General features: G+C 33.0%; 1 protein-coding gene across 1 annotated transcript in view; it reads left to right on the top strand.

Moving 5' to 3' along the window:
- Positions 1-9,217: 9,217 nt before the first annotated feature.
- LOC139488118 (diacylglycerol kinase epsilon-like) overlaps positions 9,218-18,950 on the top strand; it is a 35,544-nt gene continuing 25,811 nt past the window's right edge. The window contains exon 1 of the mRNA XM_071273509.1: positions 9,218-9,410. Coding sequence (XP_071129610.1) covers positions 9,348-9,410 — 63 coding nt within the window. The 5' untranslated portion in view covers positions 9,218-9,347. The remainder of the gene's footprint in view (positions 9,411-18,950) is intronic.

The following is an 18,950-nucleotide window of genomic DNA, read 5'->3' on the forward strand; positions in this document are numbered from 1 at the left end:
AGCTGTCTCGTTGGCAATCATACCATATCTTCTTTTTTTCTAATATTTAGACGTTATATATATATATATATAATAATAATAAAAAAAAAAGTTTGGTGACCCTAATAGATTATATATCAATAACATGGACATTTCTATATCAATACTCAAGAATGCACCATTTTTAAAGAAAATTCGTGAGACGGATTTCACCTTGCTTGGCATTGTCAGTTTCTCTTGAACTTGCGAGTTTTGTGTGATCCTTAAATATCTTCCGCACTTTTTGTTCTCATGTCTTCTACAAGCAGGTGCTGATTTGACAAATGATTACAAATGGGACAACAAAAAATATTACTTATATATCTCACGCTACGCAATTTCTGCTTAGAAAAAAAAAGTTTGACTATCAAATTGGGTGTAATATTTGTGTAGTAGGGATCAAGCCATACAAATTATGGGCGGCAGTGTTTGTTGACCCCTTCTTTTTATTTTTTCCATTTTTGTATCGTTTGTTTGTCTTATGGATGTACAGTCTTAACCTTTTGCTATTGGTTTCAAATATTTAACACATTTAAAATATATATTTTGAAAGTTTTACAAATTTTAATCATGTTAATTAGAAAGATAAAGAATTGTTTGAAGAATATTTTCAGATAATTTAGTCATCTAATGTTTTTAGTTTTCTCCAGAAACATGTACCCTGTAAACGTTATCAGATCATGTTTGTGCTCAGTGGAGTAGCTAGGTAATTTTTACGTGTACGCCCAAACCTCGAGGAGGGGCCTGAATGAAAAAAGAATCGTACAATAACCATATGTCACCCGACATCCGTCAGGACGACATAACTAATTTCAGCTGATCTATTTGATTGTTATTCATTATATCCAATTTATCACAAATAAATCGAAATATATATATTTTTCCGTGTTTGGTTTAAATCAGATATTGATCAAAATTGATAAATGGGTTTCATTTGTGTAGTACACTGCCACTGCTTCGAAATTTTGTGTGCTAGTTTGACATTTTATGCGTTTGTTTTGTTGAGCTAATGACACTTTTTTATAAACTTGAATTCATTCAGTAAACGTATAGTGCATGGAAACAAAATCACCGACAAACAAAAGAGAAGATATTTTAAATAGTTGATACAAGACCACAGGTGCTTGAGGACAGGATCCTGTATGAGCCCCAAATAGTCCCTCCCCCTTTTTTTTATATATTTTTTTTTAATCATAAATCTCAGATTTTTCTATATATATCCCTTATTTGTACTTATTTGTACCATATATATACTAATATACCATATTTATACTCTAAATATGCATGTTTACTATCAACGTGAATCTCGACTATAGAGCGAGATTCGGACGGTACATCACATAATTATTGTACCCCCTATGGATAAAAGATCACATATTCCTTCAAACCATCGGCAAATTGTTCTAGAAAGAAACGGAAAGTGTTTTCCAGAGTATTTTAAAAACAGGCCTTCATGAATGTTTGAAGAGCCAACAACTCCCGCAAAGAGGGGGGGTTAGCTTGCTTGCTAGATGAACTGTGAAGTCATTACTAGGTAAGGTATACTACCCTCCTTTCGAAGTAGTCTAGTCCTTCAGACAGATAGATTGGTTATCTGTTGGACTAGTCTACTCTTAAAGGAGGATAGTTTACCTAACCTAACAATGACTTCATGGTTCAGATAACAAGCAATCTAACCAAAGATATAACCGTTAGCTACATACTCATTGAAATCGGCTGTAAAGATCTTCAACACTTTGTTTAGTCCTCAGTTCTCTTTTATTTTTAATTTCATTTTTCTTGAATTGAAAATAGACGACTTCAATTGTTAATCACACGTTCAAGCAAGGTGAAACAACTTTCTTGGCTTGTGCATGATTTTGTTTCAGACAGAAAGAAGGAATACTAACATATAAATAAAACTAGAATTTGTATTTCAAGGTAAAACCGCATCATCGAATCTTATTTTCAAAAATCAAACTTAAAGTTATCAAAGACCAAAAAAAATTCCAATCAGACTGATGAGCCTGACTTTAAGACCTTAGGATTATAATTTTGATATACAAAATTAGACTATTAGACTATTATAGGATTTTAAACATTCAAATTGATTCGTGTGAACTGCTAAACTCGTAAATACTGCCCCAAATTAACAAACTCCGTATGAAAAGTTGAATATGAAAAATGAAGAAATTAGTACAACTTCAAATTTCAAAACGATGAATGTTGCTAATGGTGATTTTGTGTTCACTGCAAGATATGTAGTCTGATGCGAGAACAAAATTGACCACAATGAATCGATGCATGATAATCAGATGAGCATAATATAGATGTGTCATAATCTATTTTTATATATATAAAAAAGAACTGTGAAGACGGGTATATAGAATTGTTTTCATAACATCGATATCGTGGACAAGACCATTTCTTGGCGCGCTCAGGTTATCATTTGACTGGGTCCGATTAGGTGAACGTTCGTCTCTAACGCCCACTTGTCATATCGTTCGTGTTATAGACATTTAACTGTAGAGTCGCCAAAGGTTCTAAACGTCTAGATCAAATCATACGAATAACTAGCAGAGGACTAAACCTGGTGTGTTGATTTAAATGTTGAATACTTAAACTTTCTTATTGTCTTCTCGTGCACCCGCATGAACTTTACTCTTTTATTCTATTTAAATCCCCATTAGAAGGCCTCTAACAGACTGAATGAGCGTAAATTCACTGTTATCGATAGCCGCTGACAAAAAACTTAAACGTAAATGATTCACTATTATTACCAACATAAGTATTGAGGTTGTCGTCGCTGTTATGAAAATGATTTATCAATGAAATAGCAACTCAACAACAAAAACTTTTCGGCACTCAGCCTTAACCATATTTCAAAAATTAAATCGTCTATAAATTGGTAGTTCATCTTATGTATGCATTTTGAGATATACATAAATTCAGATATGGCATATATATTGAAACTTTATTTACACGATTAACATTAAAGAAATAACATTGTTATTGTATACATTCCTGCATTTGAAGACATAAAACAGAAACAAATTTATTCTAAGCTATTACGTTAAACGCGTCTTGTCTTAGAGTAGGCTACCCATAATCCCGGTAATCGTTTAGAGCACTAAAGTATGAAAGCACTTTGAAATCCGTCGTATACGGACTGATTATTCTAGGGAATAATTCTTCAAAAAATACGATGTCTATTTGAGTTGTTAGCAAGCAGAGACAGTAACAAGTTTGTTTGAAAAGATGTCATTCTTGACACCATCATTGTCACCAATAATAGCCGAGTGTCGAGAGTGGATTAGTTTAGGTGTCCCTGAAAGAGATCCAACTAAATTGTTTCTTTTCACTGGAAATGTAACTTGTCGTTCCTGTTTAATTTTTCTATCACTAACACACCTCAGTCTATTTTCTGATGAATTGCCACTTTTGCTGGTACTTACGCTCCGCAGTGACTGAGCAGTTCTGGGGCCACTCATACTCTTGATAGGTCTCAACTCAAACGGCTTCATGGCACTTTTATTGTTTGTTGAATAATCTAATCCTGATTGAGTCTTCCAGAAAAGACCCTTTTCGTCATGTGGAAATGTGGCTTTCGGAAAATACCTTCCGAAAACCTGTCGACTTTGAAGAATAATTGGCTTAGGTTTCGAATCCTTTTTCTTTTCCAACGAATCCTTTGGTTCGAGAGATCCTATGTCTATGTGAGTACAGACATGTGGGTATTGGTCCGTCCTGTTGTAATTAAAATTGCTGAATCCGTCCACAACTTTTGGTGGACCTCTAATTCTAACAAGTGTAGCCAAAGGCAGATTTCGTTTCTTTGTTCCTTTATCATTTCGATTTTTCTGTAACAGATCCCAACTTACTGGAATGTTCCTATAGTCGGGCGGATTGACAAACGATATTTCTTTTTCCATAGGAATGATAAAATATTTTCCTTCTTGCTATAAAATATTACTCCATTTTTAACACAAGCTTTGTTACCATACAAAATAAAATTAAGTCTTATAAATCCTCTTAATCAGGCTGAGATTAAGTCAAATGTGTTTTAAATTATGTATTGAAATAATAAGGGGGCATCCTTGGTATACAATAAACAAAACTTATAATCAATGTTTAAATATGTTTTAATATTGAATCAATAAACTTTCCTTTCTTATTACAAACAAAATTAATCAACTAAACACATGAATAATGATATGTAACTGTTTCAGCCCTATTGTCGGATTAAGGGATATAAAATGTCTCAGTGCAAATGCATAACATAATAAACGTCGATTTTTTTTTTTATCAGGGAAAAGTAGCTAAACCTTTCAATTTTTGAACATATATTTTCGGGTTTTACTAGCTTCGATATATACAACAAATTTAGTGGAAATGTATTTTCTTGTCTTTGGGGCATGTGGAAAAGTGATATACATTGTACATGTATATGTTGGTTTTTAACACCTTCTTGTAATGTAATTGATAACGTACAAATAAAATGGTTATTCCAACTGAGAATTACGTGAGTTTAAATGTATTTTACTAATATTCTAGAATCTATCAAAACCTTACATCCCAAATCGGAAATCATATAGGCTTCAATGAAGAGTGCATTAACACATTCACAACAGAAGTATATCCTTAGATTTAGATTCTCGTAATTTTCGACGGCGTTAAATTGTCCTATAGACAGTAATGTCGAGTCTTATTGAGATCTTCAACTCTAATGTATGCGTCGATAAATTTCCATAAAAGACGGCTTTCTTAGTTGTAAGTTGGGTAGGGAGAAAGACATGAAACACCTTGTACAGTCAATTTTCTTTGAAGGTGTGCGTGTGAGGTAAAGACTGGTCAGCCGGGGTCGGTCAATAAACAGGTTTTTTTCCATTGAGAATCATTTGAAGAAAGTTTTCCCAAAAGTAGACATTTAATCTCGAAATTCAATTTAGAGTATGCACTGAAGTTATAAGTACATTTATTTTTCCAGGATATTTACGCAAGGAGCTATCTATTAGTACTTTTAAGTACTTTTTTATGCTAATAATTTTAATGAAACTGTTGAAGGAACACGAACCCTATAGGACATGCTTGACTGGCTTTAAACACTTATTGACCCAAACGTTTAAGTTTAGTTTATTCCGATAACCTTTGTGAATATATACAATGGTATACAGAAAATAATAGAAACAAAGTTACCCTCTGTCACAACAATGGTGAAACTGAACATGAGGTTTACATAGAAATATTTAAACAATAAAAAATGAAAAACACCAACAAGCTTAAACATCATTAAGCTTATTAAACTTTCCTATTGAAATTAAATATTAAAATACATGTAGATCTACCAAAATTTATATAGATATCAGAAGCATAACTAGTGCATGTGCTCATGAATACGAATAGATTAAAAAAAAAAGTGGAACCGATGGAACTCCAATATTAATGTGGCAACTTTCTTCAAACTCAGAAGACTGTTCAAATTTGAAAAATGTATAAACCTTGCTGAAAGTTTGAGGTCATGATGGGAAGAAAACAGATCTATCAGAGGCGATCACAAATACATTTAATAAGGTAACGAATTTTTCGACTGATTAGATTGGCGTCCTAGGTGTTGGATGACAGATAAATCCCTGGGACACGAGCAGGGGGAAGTCATGCTGACATATTGTATGTCTTAAAATCAGTAGTCACAGATTATGGAGTTGATGGACTGATGACAGAAAAACACATCCAGACGCGGATCCATGATTTTGTAAAAGTCAATAGATTCATCTAAATATGCAGATCCATCAGGGTTCCCTGTCCCCCTTATCAAGGAATTGTATATTTAAATATACAATTCCTTGCCCTTATTCAGTGGCGGATCTAGAAATTTTCATAAGTGGGGGTCCACTGACTGCCTAAGAGGGGGCTGTAGTGATTCCCTATATAATCAACCATTTGTTTCCCAGATAAGGGGGCGGGCCTACTGGGCCCCACTCTTAATCCTCCTCTGTCATTGTTCCGCCTCTGACATCCAGTACTTCGAAAGTAAGATTCCGTTAAGTCCTAGATACAAAATTCCACACTACATATGAAAGTAATTAGAAGACGTGGTATGATTACAACCAGAAATCGTTGACGTAGAAGGTTATCAACCGTGAAAGGTCACAATACGACCTTATCTATTATTACGACTTCTTGTCTATTATGTCAACAACAAAAAAAACGTTATGTTAGAATTTCAGTATAAATCTGCGAAGAGAATAAACTCTGTAGAATAGATACTTTTAGTGTTAGTAGTTATCAAAGGTAGTACCAGGATTATATTTTGATATGCCAGACGCGCGTTTCGTCTTCGTACGACTCATCAGTGACGCTCAGATCATAGATTTCTCTAAAACGTGCAATCAAGTCCACCTCTAACAGTTAGCGGTTGTCGTAGTAGCAACGGGAGTTTATCAAGTCACAGTAAGGGTCCCATGCTATTCTTTAATTTTTACAGTGGATGCCCGTTAGGGCATTCCGGTGTATTGCTACCGCCTAGATTTCCATTACGTAACATTCGTTTTGGCCGTTTTTAACCGATCTATAAATATGATGAATACGTACTAGTGGACATCAAGTGCAAACTAACATTCCTTATGGCTTGTTTAAAAAATTTCTTCAATGAATACTCATCAAATACGTTTTTAAGAACTAAATTAATAGTTTTAAAATGTTTTGTTGTATGTATATACGGTAATAAATCATAAATATCTATACACACGCATGCGGAAGAATATTATTGCAAGAACGCTTCCAATTTCAAAGAACAATAACTCTACATGGATGATTATAAACATTTTTTGCCGGAAAATACGAATGCCTCAGTACTCAAATCCATTCTTTTAGAAAAATCGAATTATTATAGAAAAGTATCCAGCATGCACTTGCACTGCACTATTATTAATATAGTAGAATAGAATGATATAGAGATGCATGAAAATTATATGTAGTCTATATACATGTAACTGTAATAAACAAGTATTAATATAATATATAACAATAAAACCAGAGTATATTGATTTGTATCAGTCACTACAATATAATAGTTCATACGGTGAGGTTGAATTCCCTGTCATTAATTTATCATCCACGCACGAACTTGTCCCAGTAAAAATTATATCTGTACATAAACTCGCCTCACTTTCAGGTATACGGAGATTTGATTTTTTATTTTCTGAGACAAGTGCTTTTCGGACCATCCACAAGAACTTGCGGTTATCCGATGTTCAGTACTTCAGTACTTTGATTTTGAATGATTTTCCTAGAGTGAAACTTGATCAGCGCCTCGACTGATATGAGTTATAAGATAGGACAATGTCATCCTATAGCAAGAACTGTAGATGCAAACATCAGAGATATTGCAAAGATACCAGTTCGATTAAAAATTGCAACTGGCACATACATTCTCCAAACAAATAGAGCCGCCTTTAATCAAAACAAAATTAGATGTTATCTGTATGCTATGCAAATGTGGTGAAGAGACACTTGCTCATTTTCTGCTAGGCTGTACCCGGCTTGAATATATACGTAGAGATATTCTTGAAAAGATCACCAACACTCAGTGTAGCTTGCTATTTGCTAAATATAATCTGGCTGTAGAAGTAGATCTTCTCACTGTCGTGGTGAATCCTTTTGCCTACTGTATCACCTCGGCATATTTAGAGCTTACTATAAACGACATTAACATTCATTTAACTGTGAAACCACTGTGTAGACACCTTATATACAGATTGCACCATAAGCGATATGAATTACTGAACATTATGCCTTAGAAGAACAATAGAAAATGCGGCATTAAACATAAGTAATTTCAATAGTGTTGTCAGATCACCTCTGCAATTTATAAATATCTAAATATCAATTTTACAATATAAATTTTTGATTTTATATCATACACAAGTATTTTATGTGTGGATAAAGAACTTTTATCAGTGTAAATAATTCTTATGGATCTCTGTAAATATTGGTGGAGGATAGTAAATATATATATGTTCCTGCATGTGATGATATTCAGTGTAACATTTCATATATACCGTACTCCGGGTTTAGGAGGTGTGCCTTAATGGTATCAGGTCCGTTCGCGCCCAGTACACTTTCGCACCCTACATGTTCGCACCTCGCACGTTCGCACCCAATGTCCGTTAGACCACTTTCGAGTTCATCCGTCACCGGAAAAAACTCGTCAATTATACGCGCCTTTATCACCGTCATTTGTGCGTTTAGGGGCGTCGTCACTTCCTTCCAATGTTGAGCGAGTGGTTGGAAAACTATAATTCTATATTGTACGAATTATTCGGCAAAATGAATTTTCAAAATTGACAATCAACACTGCTGTCATTAGGGAATTGTCAGTAAGTACCTACAGAGCAACAATTATTTCTAGTTTATCCTGCACAAAGACGATCACTAAGACGCTTGATGAACGTAAATAGTGCAGGGATACAGGCGAGCCCCTCTATCTGGTAAATGACGTCATAAAGGCGTGCATAATTGACGAGTTTTTGCCGGTGACGGATGAACTCGAAAGTGGTATCACAAGTTCCAGTTGAATAATTGGAAAATCATGATTGTTGTTTTGAATTGCCTTGATGTAAATACTGCATGTATTTAACTTCGTACGAGTAAAAAATTGAAAATTTTAAATGAAAAACACAAAAGATAATTATTTTTTAACAGATTTGCGCGAACGAACCCGGATTCTGCCTTAATTGGCAGAAGATATATACAGATAGATAGATAGATAGCATATGATTTTTCCCCTTATTTTAAAGCGGTCTGATAAGATACGTCACGTATAGGCAAGGGAAGACACTAATGTAGAACATTTATGAAGAATGTTTTCTGTTAAAGTTTGGCTCAGTTTTATCAAGGACTGTACAAATCATAGGTTTTATCAAGGAATTGTATATTAGAATATACAATTCCTTGGTTTTATCAGAGACATATAATACAATATGTCTCTGGTTTTATGTATGAAACGACGGTTTCAGGTTGTTCAATCTCTGATTTTCATGTTCTGGGATGATCTTCTATGTGTCATAATGTCGAATATCATGTATTCAATATATTTTCAATGGGTATTTCACATTTGCTTGTACATGTGCTTATTTGTGATTTTTCTGATGATAAGAGGTGTGCCTTGACTGGAGGAATATCATCTTTAGATTACTAAATGGAGGGAAACATTGGGATTATTCCCCTTTGTGGTTTCCGGTGAAAACAAAATGTTGTCATGCCTTTTTCTGAACTTTTACCCTACCTGCATTTTTTGGCCAAGTGCACGTGTTATAAATGCATAACATGTCGTCATAAAATGAGTAAACATGAAGATCTCCGAACTTAATAGGGAGCTGTTCCTGAAATATCCAGTCGTAAAGAAAGTTGCGGTACAGTTCAATAAAAATTATAAAATAACAATATAAAAAATGTAACCGGACATGTTCTGTAGCTACAGTTTCATCAGATTTTCGCTTGATTTGAAAAATATCTCAATTTAGAGATATTCCAAAGAAGATTTACTTAATATCTTGTTGTTTGGAAGTATAATATGAAACTTACGATACATAATCAGTTATTGTATTAGTGAATTGAAATTTGCAATTGATTTTACTTTACCATGTTTTTAAATAAATTATCTCCCCCTTTGAAATCATGATTGATAATTTATTTATGCAGACGCTCAAATTTCATCTGAAATAAAAAACCTCTAAGGGAAATTTTTGATAGCTCTATGTAGAGCTACATTACAGACATGTATATGAATATAGCCAAATTGAGGAAAACAAACTGAAATTGTAGAATTACTGAGCTCTCCTGCTGATCATACATGTATATCAAAGTAAAACTCTTAAAACTATAAATGCATACAAGAGTTCAGTTGAAAGGCTGAAGTTTACACATGCACGATGGAGAGTTGTGTCATTGGCACTCACACCACATCTTCCTATATCTACTAACTAATGATTTGCCAGCTCCTGCACTCACATCTTTGCCAGCCACTGGTTATGACTCAACTCTCTCCTCACAGCCCCCCCCCCCTTTTTGGCAGATTAAATCAAAAGTTGGGATCCATGAGATGATTAACATGGTCACATTTGTAACTACAATGTAGCATCGTCCATTCAAAAATGCATTACATATATATATGATCATACATTTGTATGTACATTCAGGCCTCGACAATAATGCTTGTCCAATTGTCCAGTACCAGAGGGAAAAAAGGTTGGACAAGTAAAAGCTGTATCAAGCTTGTCCATCAGGACAAGTATAATTATTCTGCAGAAAATAAATTTAATCCAACTTTGATGAACAATTATTTTAACTTTTAGTTTCTTGTGTACAATTTGGAGTTTAGTATGGTGTTCATGCGGTATTCAGTACGTAGGAGAAACTGGGCGATATTTATCTAAACGCACGCAAGAACACCTGTATCGTTTTAAAAGACCCAATAAATTCAAAAGTATCATTTATCAACATCTTAAGAAGCACAGTCATCCTATTAAATATTTAACAGTTCAACCTTTAGAAGTAGTAAATAAGCAGCCTGGTGAATCTCATTCCAAGTTTGTACGATCACGAAAAATAAATGAATTAAATTGGATTAAAAAATTACAGACAGTCTACCCTCTCGGTCTTAATGATAATATCATGGGAATTGGCAATATATCAAGAACCGATTCTGTTAACATTTTGGATATAGTTTCTAAAACTGTTCGTAAAAATCGTTCTCATGGACGCAGAAAAAATCGCAATCAAAGAAAATTTCGGACCAACCATACAAATATTTCGGACCTAATTTCCATTTCAAAAAACAACGGCAGACATTATCTGTTAACCAAGCTTTGTTCTTTACCTATAAATAAATTAAATAAAATTTTAGAGGATTGCAACACAATTTCATATTACAGTCCTAAGTATGAAATTGTCCAAATTATAATGGCATATTGTTATTCTAAACTGTTTCCAAAAATTGATCGCCCTGAAGATCATAAAAAACATTTTATTAAAATAAAGTATGTCAATAAAGGTTTTGATTTTGTAAATATTGCCGGTATTTTTAACGACCATTCTGTTAAAGACCAAATTCCTGGATATTTTGATAATACTGAACTCCCTCTCATTTGTTATATTTACAAGAAATCTACCCGAAAATATGTGTTTAATTATAGCCAATTGTGTAAAGATGTAAATATCACTGAAAATACACCTATGTCGTGTAATTGCAGTAATTCAGAATACACCTATGGACCAATTTCCCATGTTATAACAGGAGACCTTAACATCGTTCGCGACCGAGAGTTAAAATCATTTCTCAGTAAAGGACCTAAATATCGTCCCCCGTCAACTATTAACTGGAATGAGTGTCGTAATATCATCAACGACTCACTCCGTGCCTACTGTTTGAAATGGGTAAAACGGGAAAAAGCTGACAAAAAATCTTTGGACTCTTTTTTTAATTCAGTAATGAAGATAGTTGATATTCGAATACAACATTTTAAAGAACATTTTACCCTCAACAAAAACTATAAAAACCCTATTTCGCGTATCAAAAATAAACTAACAGAACTAGCCAAGGAATTTGTTTTTGTCCCGGCTGATAAAGCTGCTAATAATATCATTATTGTTTGACGTAAATTTTATATAGAGGTTCTGCAAAAGGAAATCACGAATTCACCAACATTCCAACTGACTTCATTTTCAGAAAACGACATCTGTAACAAACATAAACTTTTAGCTACTTCTTTACAAGCAGAACCAAACACAATGAAAGTCCCAACTATGTACTGGCTTCCGAAGCTGCACAAAAAACCTTACAAATACAGATTTATTTCATCTTCTAGCCATTGTTCAACTACTAAATTGTCTGTTTTACTTACTAGTACACTTGGTACAATAAAAAACCTGATAATAAATTGTTCAAATAAGGCCTTTGAAAATAGTGGAATTAATTACTTTTGGAGTGTCAAAAACTCGTTGGAAGTACTTGATAAATTGCATGCATATATTGGTGATTTTGAATCTGTTCAAAGTTTTGATTTTTCTACCCTATATACCACTTTGCCTCATATTCTTATTAAGAAAAAATTCACATCCCTAATTAACTGGGCATTTAAAAAGTCGGAATGCGAGTACATATGTTCAAACTCTTTTAGATCATTTTTTAGTAGCAATAAACAAAAGAACTATGTCAATTGGACATGCTTTGATACTATTTATGCACTTGAATTTTTACTTGATAACATTTTTGTTCGCTTTGGAGATTCCGTATATCGTCAAGTTATTGGAATTCCAATGGGGACTAACTGTGCACCACTTATTGCGGACCTGTTTTTGTATTGTTATGAGTTACAATTTATGACTAAAATTAGCAAAGACCCATCAAAACAACATTTGATACACAAATTTAACAATACTTTTAGATATTTGGATGATATATTGGCTCTAAATAATGACGACTTCAGTATGTATACTAAAGAAATTTATCCTGTAGAACTTACTTTAAATAAAGCTAATGATAACAATGACCACTGCCCTTTCCTCGATCTTGATATCTATATCATAAACGGGAAGCTTAATACAAAAATTTATGATAAAAGAGATGATTTTTCATTTCCTATTGTTAATTATCCATTTTTAGATGGTGACGTTCCCTTGTCACCATCTTATGGTGTTTATATATCTCAACTTGTACGATTCGCTCGTGTATGTAACAATGTATTAGATTTTAGCGAGAGAAATTTATGTATTACTGAAAAATTATTACACCAGGGTTTTCGATATCACAAACTGGTCAAAACATTTACTAAATTTTATCACCGGTATAAGGAAATAATTCGTAAATATAACTCAACATGCAGACATCTTATAAGTTCAGGTATTTCACATCCAAAATTTTATGGAAATATTCTTTATAAAGCACAAAAATGTCAGTATTCTCCTCAGAAACTAACAAAACCTTTAAATAGACTTATTAAAAGGGGATATAGTTACGATACTGTTGTCAGGTCATTAAAGATTGCATATTTTGGCTTTAACATTGATTCACTGATAGGGTCTTTGCATCAGAACTAAACACATTTATTTCTAAAAAAACAGTTGTTGGCATGACACGGGTTATGTTCTTCTCATATATTTTATGATAGTATGATACTAAACCCCTAAAGGGAGGGATTGTACCTGATATTCATATGATGAAGACATAATCTTTCAATCAGTTTAATTGAGGTCTGGAGCTGGCATGTCAGTTAACTGCTAGTAGTCTGTTGTTATTTATGTATTATTGTCATTTTATTTATTTTCTTTTGTTACATCTTTTGACATCGGACTCGGACTTCTCTTGAACTGAATTTTAATGTGCGTATTGTTATTCTTTTACTTTTCTACATTGGCTAGAGGTATAGGGGGAGGGTTGAGATCTCATAAACATGTTTAACCCCGCCGCAATTTTGCGCCTGTCCCAAGTCAGGAGCCTCTGGCCTTTGTTAGTCTTGTATGATTTTAAATTTTAGTTTCTTGTGTATAATTCGGAGTTTAGTATGACGTCCATTATCACTGTACTATTATGCATATTTTAGGGGCCAGCTGAAGGACACCTACGGGTGCGGGAATTCTCGCTACATTGAAGACCCATTGGTTGCCTTCGGCTGTTGTTTGCTCTATGGTCGGGTGGTTGTCGCTTTGACATATTCACCATTTCCTTTCTCAATTTTATTATCACTGAACTAGTATATATTTGTTTAGGGGCCAGCTGAAGGACGCCTCCGGGTGTGAGAATTTCTCGTTGCATTGAAGACCTGTTGGTAACCTTATGCTGTTGTCTGCTCTATGGTTGGGTTGTTGTCTCTTTGGCACATTCCCCATTTCCATTCTCAATTTATAAGTAATTATAAACAAAAAATAAGAAAACAAATATTAATTTGACATGTTTCTGTATTCTGTTTATTTAAATGCAAAACCTTTTTCTTCAACATGTTTTCTTGCAATCGATTATTTTTAACTGGTTCTTTGTCAGGGACAGGTAAAAGGTATACTATTCTCGGAAACCAGTCTTATTAATCCAAATCAATGATGCGGCTTTTGTAGATAAGGTAACTTTACAGGTCAGTTCGTAGGAGACATATTTAGTAGACATGATTGATAGACAGTTTGGCAAGGCAGGAAGGCTTAAATTAAAATGTTGTTTGTTTGCCCTTTACCGACCGACCCTATTAATTCGTTCCGACTGAAAATCTTTTATTTCTATTTACTGGCAATATTTTATTTTAATTTTTTTTCATTCCTACCGAAAATCTTATGCTTGTATTTCCCGCTCAAAACTTTTTTACCGGAATCCTCGGGTTTTATCTTCCCTGTATAAGGTTAAGTCCGTTTGGTATCACGTGAGCGTTTGGCATGGACACTTGCATTTAGAGATTCAAAGCATTTGATTGAAGTCGATGTTGAAAGTATGACGAACGTTGCCCTTTATATTTGAAGAGCAGGGTTCATTCAAAAAAGTTTGTCCAATACAAAATTATCAACGTGTGTACAAAATATTTTGTTAACTAACGTTGTATCCTATGCACAGTGATGTAGGGATGGCCTTTGGTGATCTGTAGATCAGGATGATTATGTTAAAGCTGCCTTTGACCAGCTTTGATATCATTTATTTATATCTTACATGAATGGAAGTCCTGTAAATTGGAGAATAATTGGCAGTAAAATCCGCAGTAAAATCGCCAAGTTTTCCTTACAGACCATTTATAAATGCAATGTAAAATACGTGACAAATGAGTTTCAAGTCTTAAATTTTTATTGATAACACCGGGACACACGAAAATTTAAACACCCAGTCTCTAGGGTTGTAAGTAAAGTAAGACAAATGATTAGTTTTAGGTCTTTTAACTGGTTGCATGGCAATGATCTGCTGGGCAGGGGCTTTATATTCTAGTCAAATATTCTTTTTTTTTTCACAGATATCATCTCTGATAATTTAAGTTCAAATTTTGATAAAATTGGTAGAATGTCAGAATAGAACATGCTATAGATTGCACATTGTACAACTGTTTCACAAACCATGCTAGGAAGATATATGATATCATTTAATTAACCTTTCGGTCGAGTTAAGCGTACAAGGTACATGTATGTAGTACAGAATATCAGTCCAAGTTAAAACTCTTAAAAGTTCTAGTCATAAAAACATTGAAAATATGCTGCACAGCCCTATATTTTGATATTTGAAAACAAAATAGTAGTTCATATGAATTAACTTCACATTCTTCATGATAATTTTCTTTTCATAACTTCCTGGGACTATTATACAAATAGTCCCAGAAACTTTAATAATTATGTAAAGATCAGTAAAATCATACTTAAAACATGTAAAACAAAAGCAAATACAGACAAAAATGATATCATGCAGATTTTGTATTTATAAAATAAATATTATACTTACCTGCCTACCCATGACAAAAAATGTACCGAGCCAAGTTATTTTTTTGGGGAAAAAAATAAAATATTTTATCTACCTACCTACCCCGTTTCAAAAAATAGGGTTGGAAAAGGGCAAACAAACAATATTTTAATTTAGGCCGAACATTTCAGCCAAGACAAATCAGTACCTCATTTAGCTACCTTATTCTGTTCCTTATAATAAATACCATACTGGTAATTTTTTCACAAAAATATTTTTTTTTATTTACCATAAAATTCACAAAAAGTAAAAAAAAAATCTTGCAATATGGTGACCTATAGTTGTTAATTTCCGTATCATTTGGTCTTTTGCAGAGAGTTGTGTCATTGGCAATCAGACCTTATCTTCTTTTTATTGATAGCATTTGAATAAACTTTTTATACGACCGCAAAATTTTGAAAAAATTTTCGTCGTATATTGCTAACACGTTGGCGTCGTCGTCGTCGTCGTCGTCGTCCGAATACTTTTAGTTTTCGCACTCTAACTTTAGTAAAAGTGAATAGAAATCTATGAAATTTTAACACAAGGTTTATGACCATAAAAGGAAGGTTGGTATTGATTTTGGGAGTTTTGGTCCCAACATTTTAGGAATTAGGGGCCAAAAAGGGCCCAAATAAGCATTTTCTTGGTTTTCGCACCATAACTTTAGTTTAAGTTAATAGAAATCTATGAAATTTTGACACAAGGTTTATGACCACAAAAGAAAGATTGGGATTGATTTTGGGAGTTTTGGTTTCAACAGTTTAGGAATAAGGGGCCAATAAAGGGCCCAAATAAGCATTTTTCTTGGTTTTCGCACAATAACTTTAGTTTAAGTAAATAGAAATCAATGAAATTTAAACACAATGTAAATGACTACAAAAGGAAGGTTGGTATTGATTTTGGGAGTTAAGGTCCCAACAGTTTAGGATAAGGGGCCAAAAAGGGACCCAAATAAGCATTTTTCTTGGTTTTCGCACCATAACGTTAGTATAAGTAAATAGAAATCTATGAAATTTAAACACAAGGTTTATGACCATAAAAGGAAGGTTGGTATTGATTTTGGGAGTTTTGGTCCCAACAGAATAAGGGGCCCAAAGGGTCCAAAATTAAACTTTGTTTGATTTCATCAAAATTGAATAATTGGGGTTCTTTGATATGCCGATTCTAACTGTATATGTAGATTCTCAACTTTTGGTCCCGTTTTCAAATTGGTCTACATTAAGGTCCAAAGGGTCCAAAATTAAACTTAGTTTGATTTTGACAAAAAATGAATCGGTTGGGTTCTTTGATATGTTGAATCTAAAAATGTACTTAGATTCTTGATTATTGAAGTTTTTTGGTCCCGTTTTCAAATTGGTCTACATTAAGGTCCAAAGGGTCCAAAATTAAACTTTGTTTGATTTCATCAAAAATTGAATCTTTGGGGTTCTTTGATATGCCAAAAATTGAATCCTTGGGGTTCTTTGATATGCCAAATCTAACTGTGTATGTAGATTCTCCATTTTTTGGTCCTGTTTTCAAATTTCAAATTCTACATTAAAGTCCAAAGGGTCCAAAATTAAACTAAGTTTGATTTTAACAAAAATTGAATTCTTGGGCCTCTTTGATATGCTGAATCTAAACATGTACTTAGATTTTTGATTATGGGCCCAGTTTTCAAGTTGGTCCAAATCAGGATCTAAAATTATTATATTAAGTATTGTGCAATAGCAAGTCTTTTCAATTGCACAGTATTGTGCAATGGCAAGAAATATCTAATTGCACAATATTGTGAAATAGCAATTTTTTTTTTAATTAGAGTTATCTTTCTTTGTCCAGAATAGTAAGCAAGAAATATCCTATTGCACATGTGCAATAGCAAGATTTTTTTTTAATTGGAGTTATCTTTCTTTGTCCAGAATCAACTTAAATCTTTGTTATATACAATATACAATGTATATAGTATACACTTTTTACTACCAACTGATAAATTTAAATAATCTTTACCATTCAGTGATAACAAGCAGTTTTTTTACATCTTAATATTTTATGATGTATTTAAATGAGTAGTTATTGTTGCAAACTCCATTAGAATATTTTAATTGAGATTAGTTTTGGAATAAGGGAAAGGGGGATGTGATTAAAAAATTGGGTTCAATTTTTCTCATTTGAAATTTCATAAATAAAAAGAAAATTTCTTCAAACATTTTTTTGAGAGGATTAATATTCAACAGCATAGTGAATTGCTCTAAGAAAAAACAAAAATTTTAAGTTCATTAGAACACATTCATTCTGTGTCAGAAACCTATGCTGTGTCAACTATTTAATCACAATCCAAATTTAGAGCTGAATCCAGCTTGAATGTTGTGTCCATACTTGCCCCAACCGTTCAGGGTTCAACCTCTGCGGTCGTATAAAGCTACGCCCTGCAGAGCATCTGGTTTAAATTTAAAAAAAAAGAATACAAATCCAATGAGTGTACAGGCCAATCAGATGGTGCCTAATGTGCAGAGTCTGATGAGACTGGCATTGATGAAAACTAGAGCCTAAGTCCTGTGACATGACTAGATTCAGTTCTACTTGACTCATATTTTTGAAAAGTATTTCAAAAGAAATACATCAAATTCTGTTCAATTGTTTAAATTCGTTTTGTTCCTCTAATCAACTTAATTAGATGTAAAAAGGTTAAAAAAAAATTGGACAAGTAACAATTTCATTCGGACAAGTAATTTTTGGTATGTACTTGTACTACTGGACAAGTTGAAAAAAAAGTATTGTAAATGCCTGACATTTAGATATACCTGTAGAAAATGAAAATACACAGTAAAGATATAGCGCACAATTTTCAATTAGTCGTAACAAAAATGTAATTAATTATACCTTGTCGCATTTTTCCAATAATAAATTCATCTCAATAATTCATGTAATTTGTGAATTTTGATGTTTAACACTTAATTATTTAAAATCTTCATAAAATACTAATTTTCTCAAGGACAACAATGTTGAATTTGTCTGCAAGTCAAACTTGTTAGTAAAGAAAAAAAGAGTACATTTGTTTCCACTAACCATTCCTACCCTGATTTTTAAGTGCCTACCCTAACACTTTGTATACCATTTTTTAACAAGCACTGTTAAAGTCAGACAGATTCCCTAAAACATGTAAAAGTAACAAGTTAAAAATGTTTGTAAAATAAACAATATTGCCTACCTACCTAACCTTTTTTTCCCAGCACTTGAGCTAAAACACATGTATTTTTTTTGGGCCTTATGTCTATGCTTACCATCCCTGTACAGCATTTAAAAAAAAAATCCTTTAATAGAGATAGTACACTTATTAGTATAAAAAACATTCTCATATGAAAATAATTAGGTAAAGTTTATAGAAACTTGAATCATCACAAGTGTGTGTCTTGTATTAAATTTATTGGTACATTGAATGATGAAGACTGTAGAATTATAATTACTTTACCATAACTGATATTAACACCTTTTTATGGATGCCTGTTTTCTATTT

The sequence above is a fragment of the Mytilus edulis genome, chromosome 9 (assembly GCF_963676685.1).
Source record: "Mytilus edulis chromosome 9, xbMytEdul2.2, whole genome shotgun sequence".
NCBI classification, from domain to species: domain Eukaryota; kingdom Metazoa; phylum Mollusca; class Bivalvia; order Mytilida; family Mytilidae; genus Mytilus; species Mytilus edulis.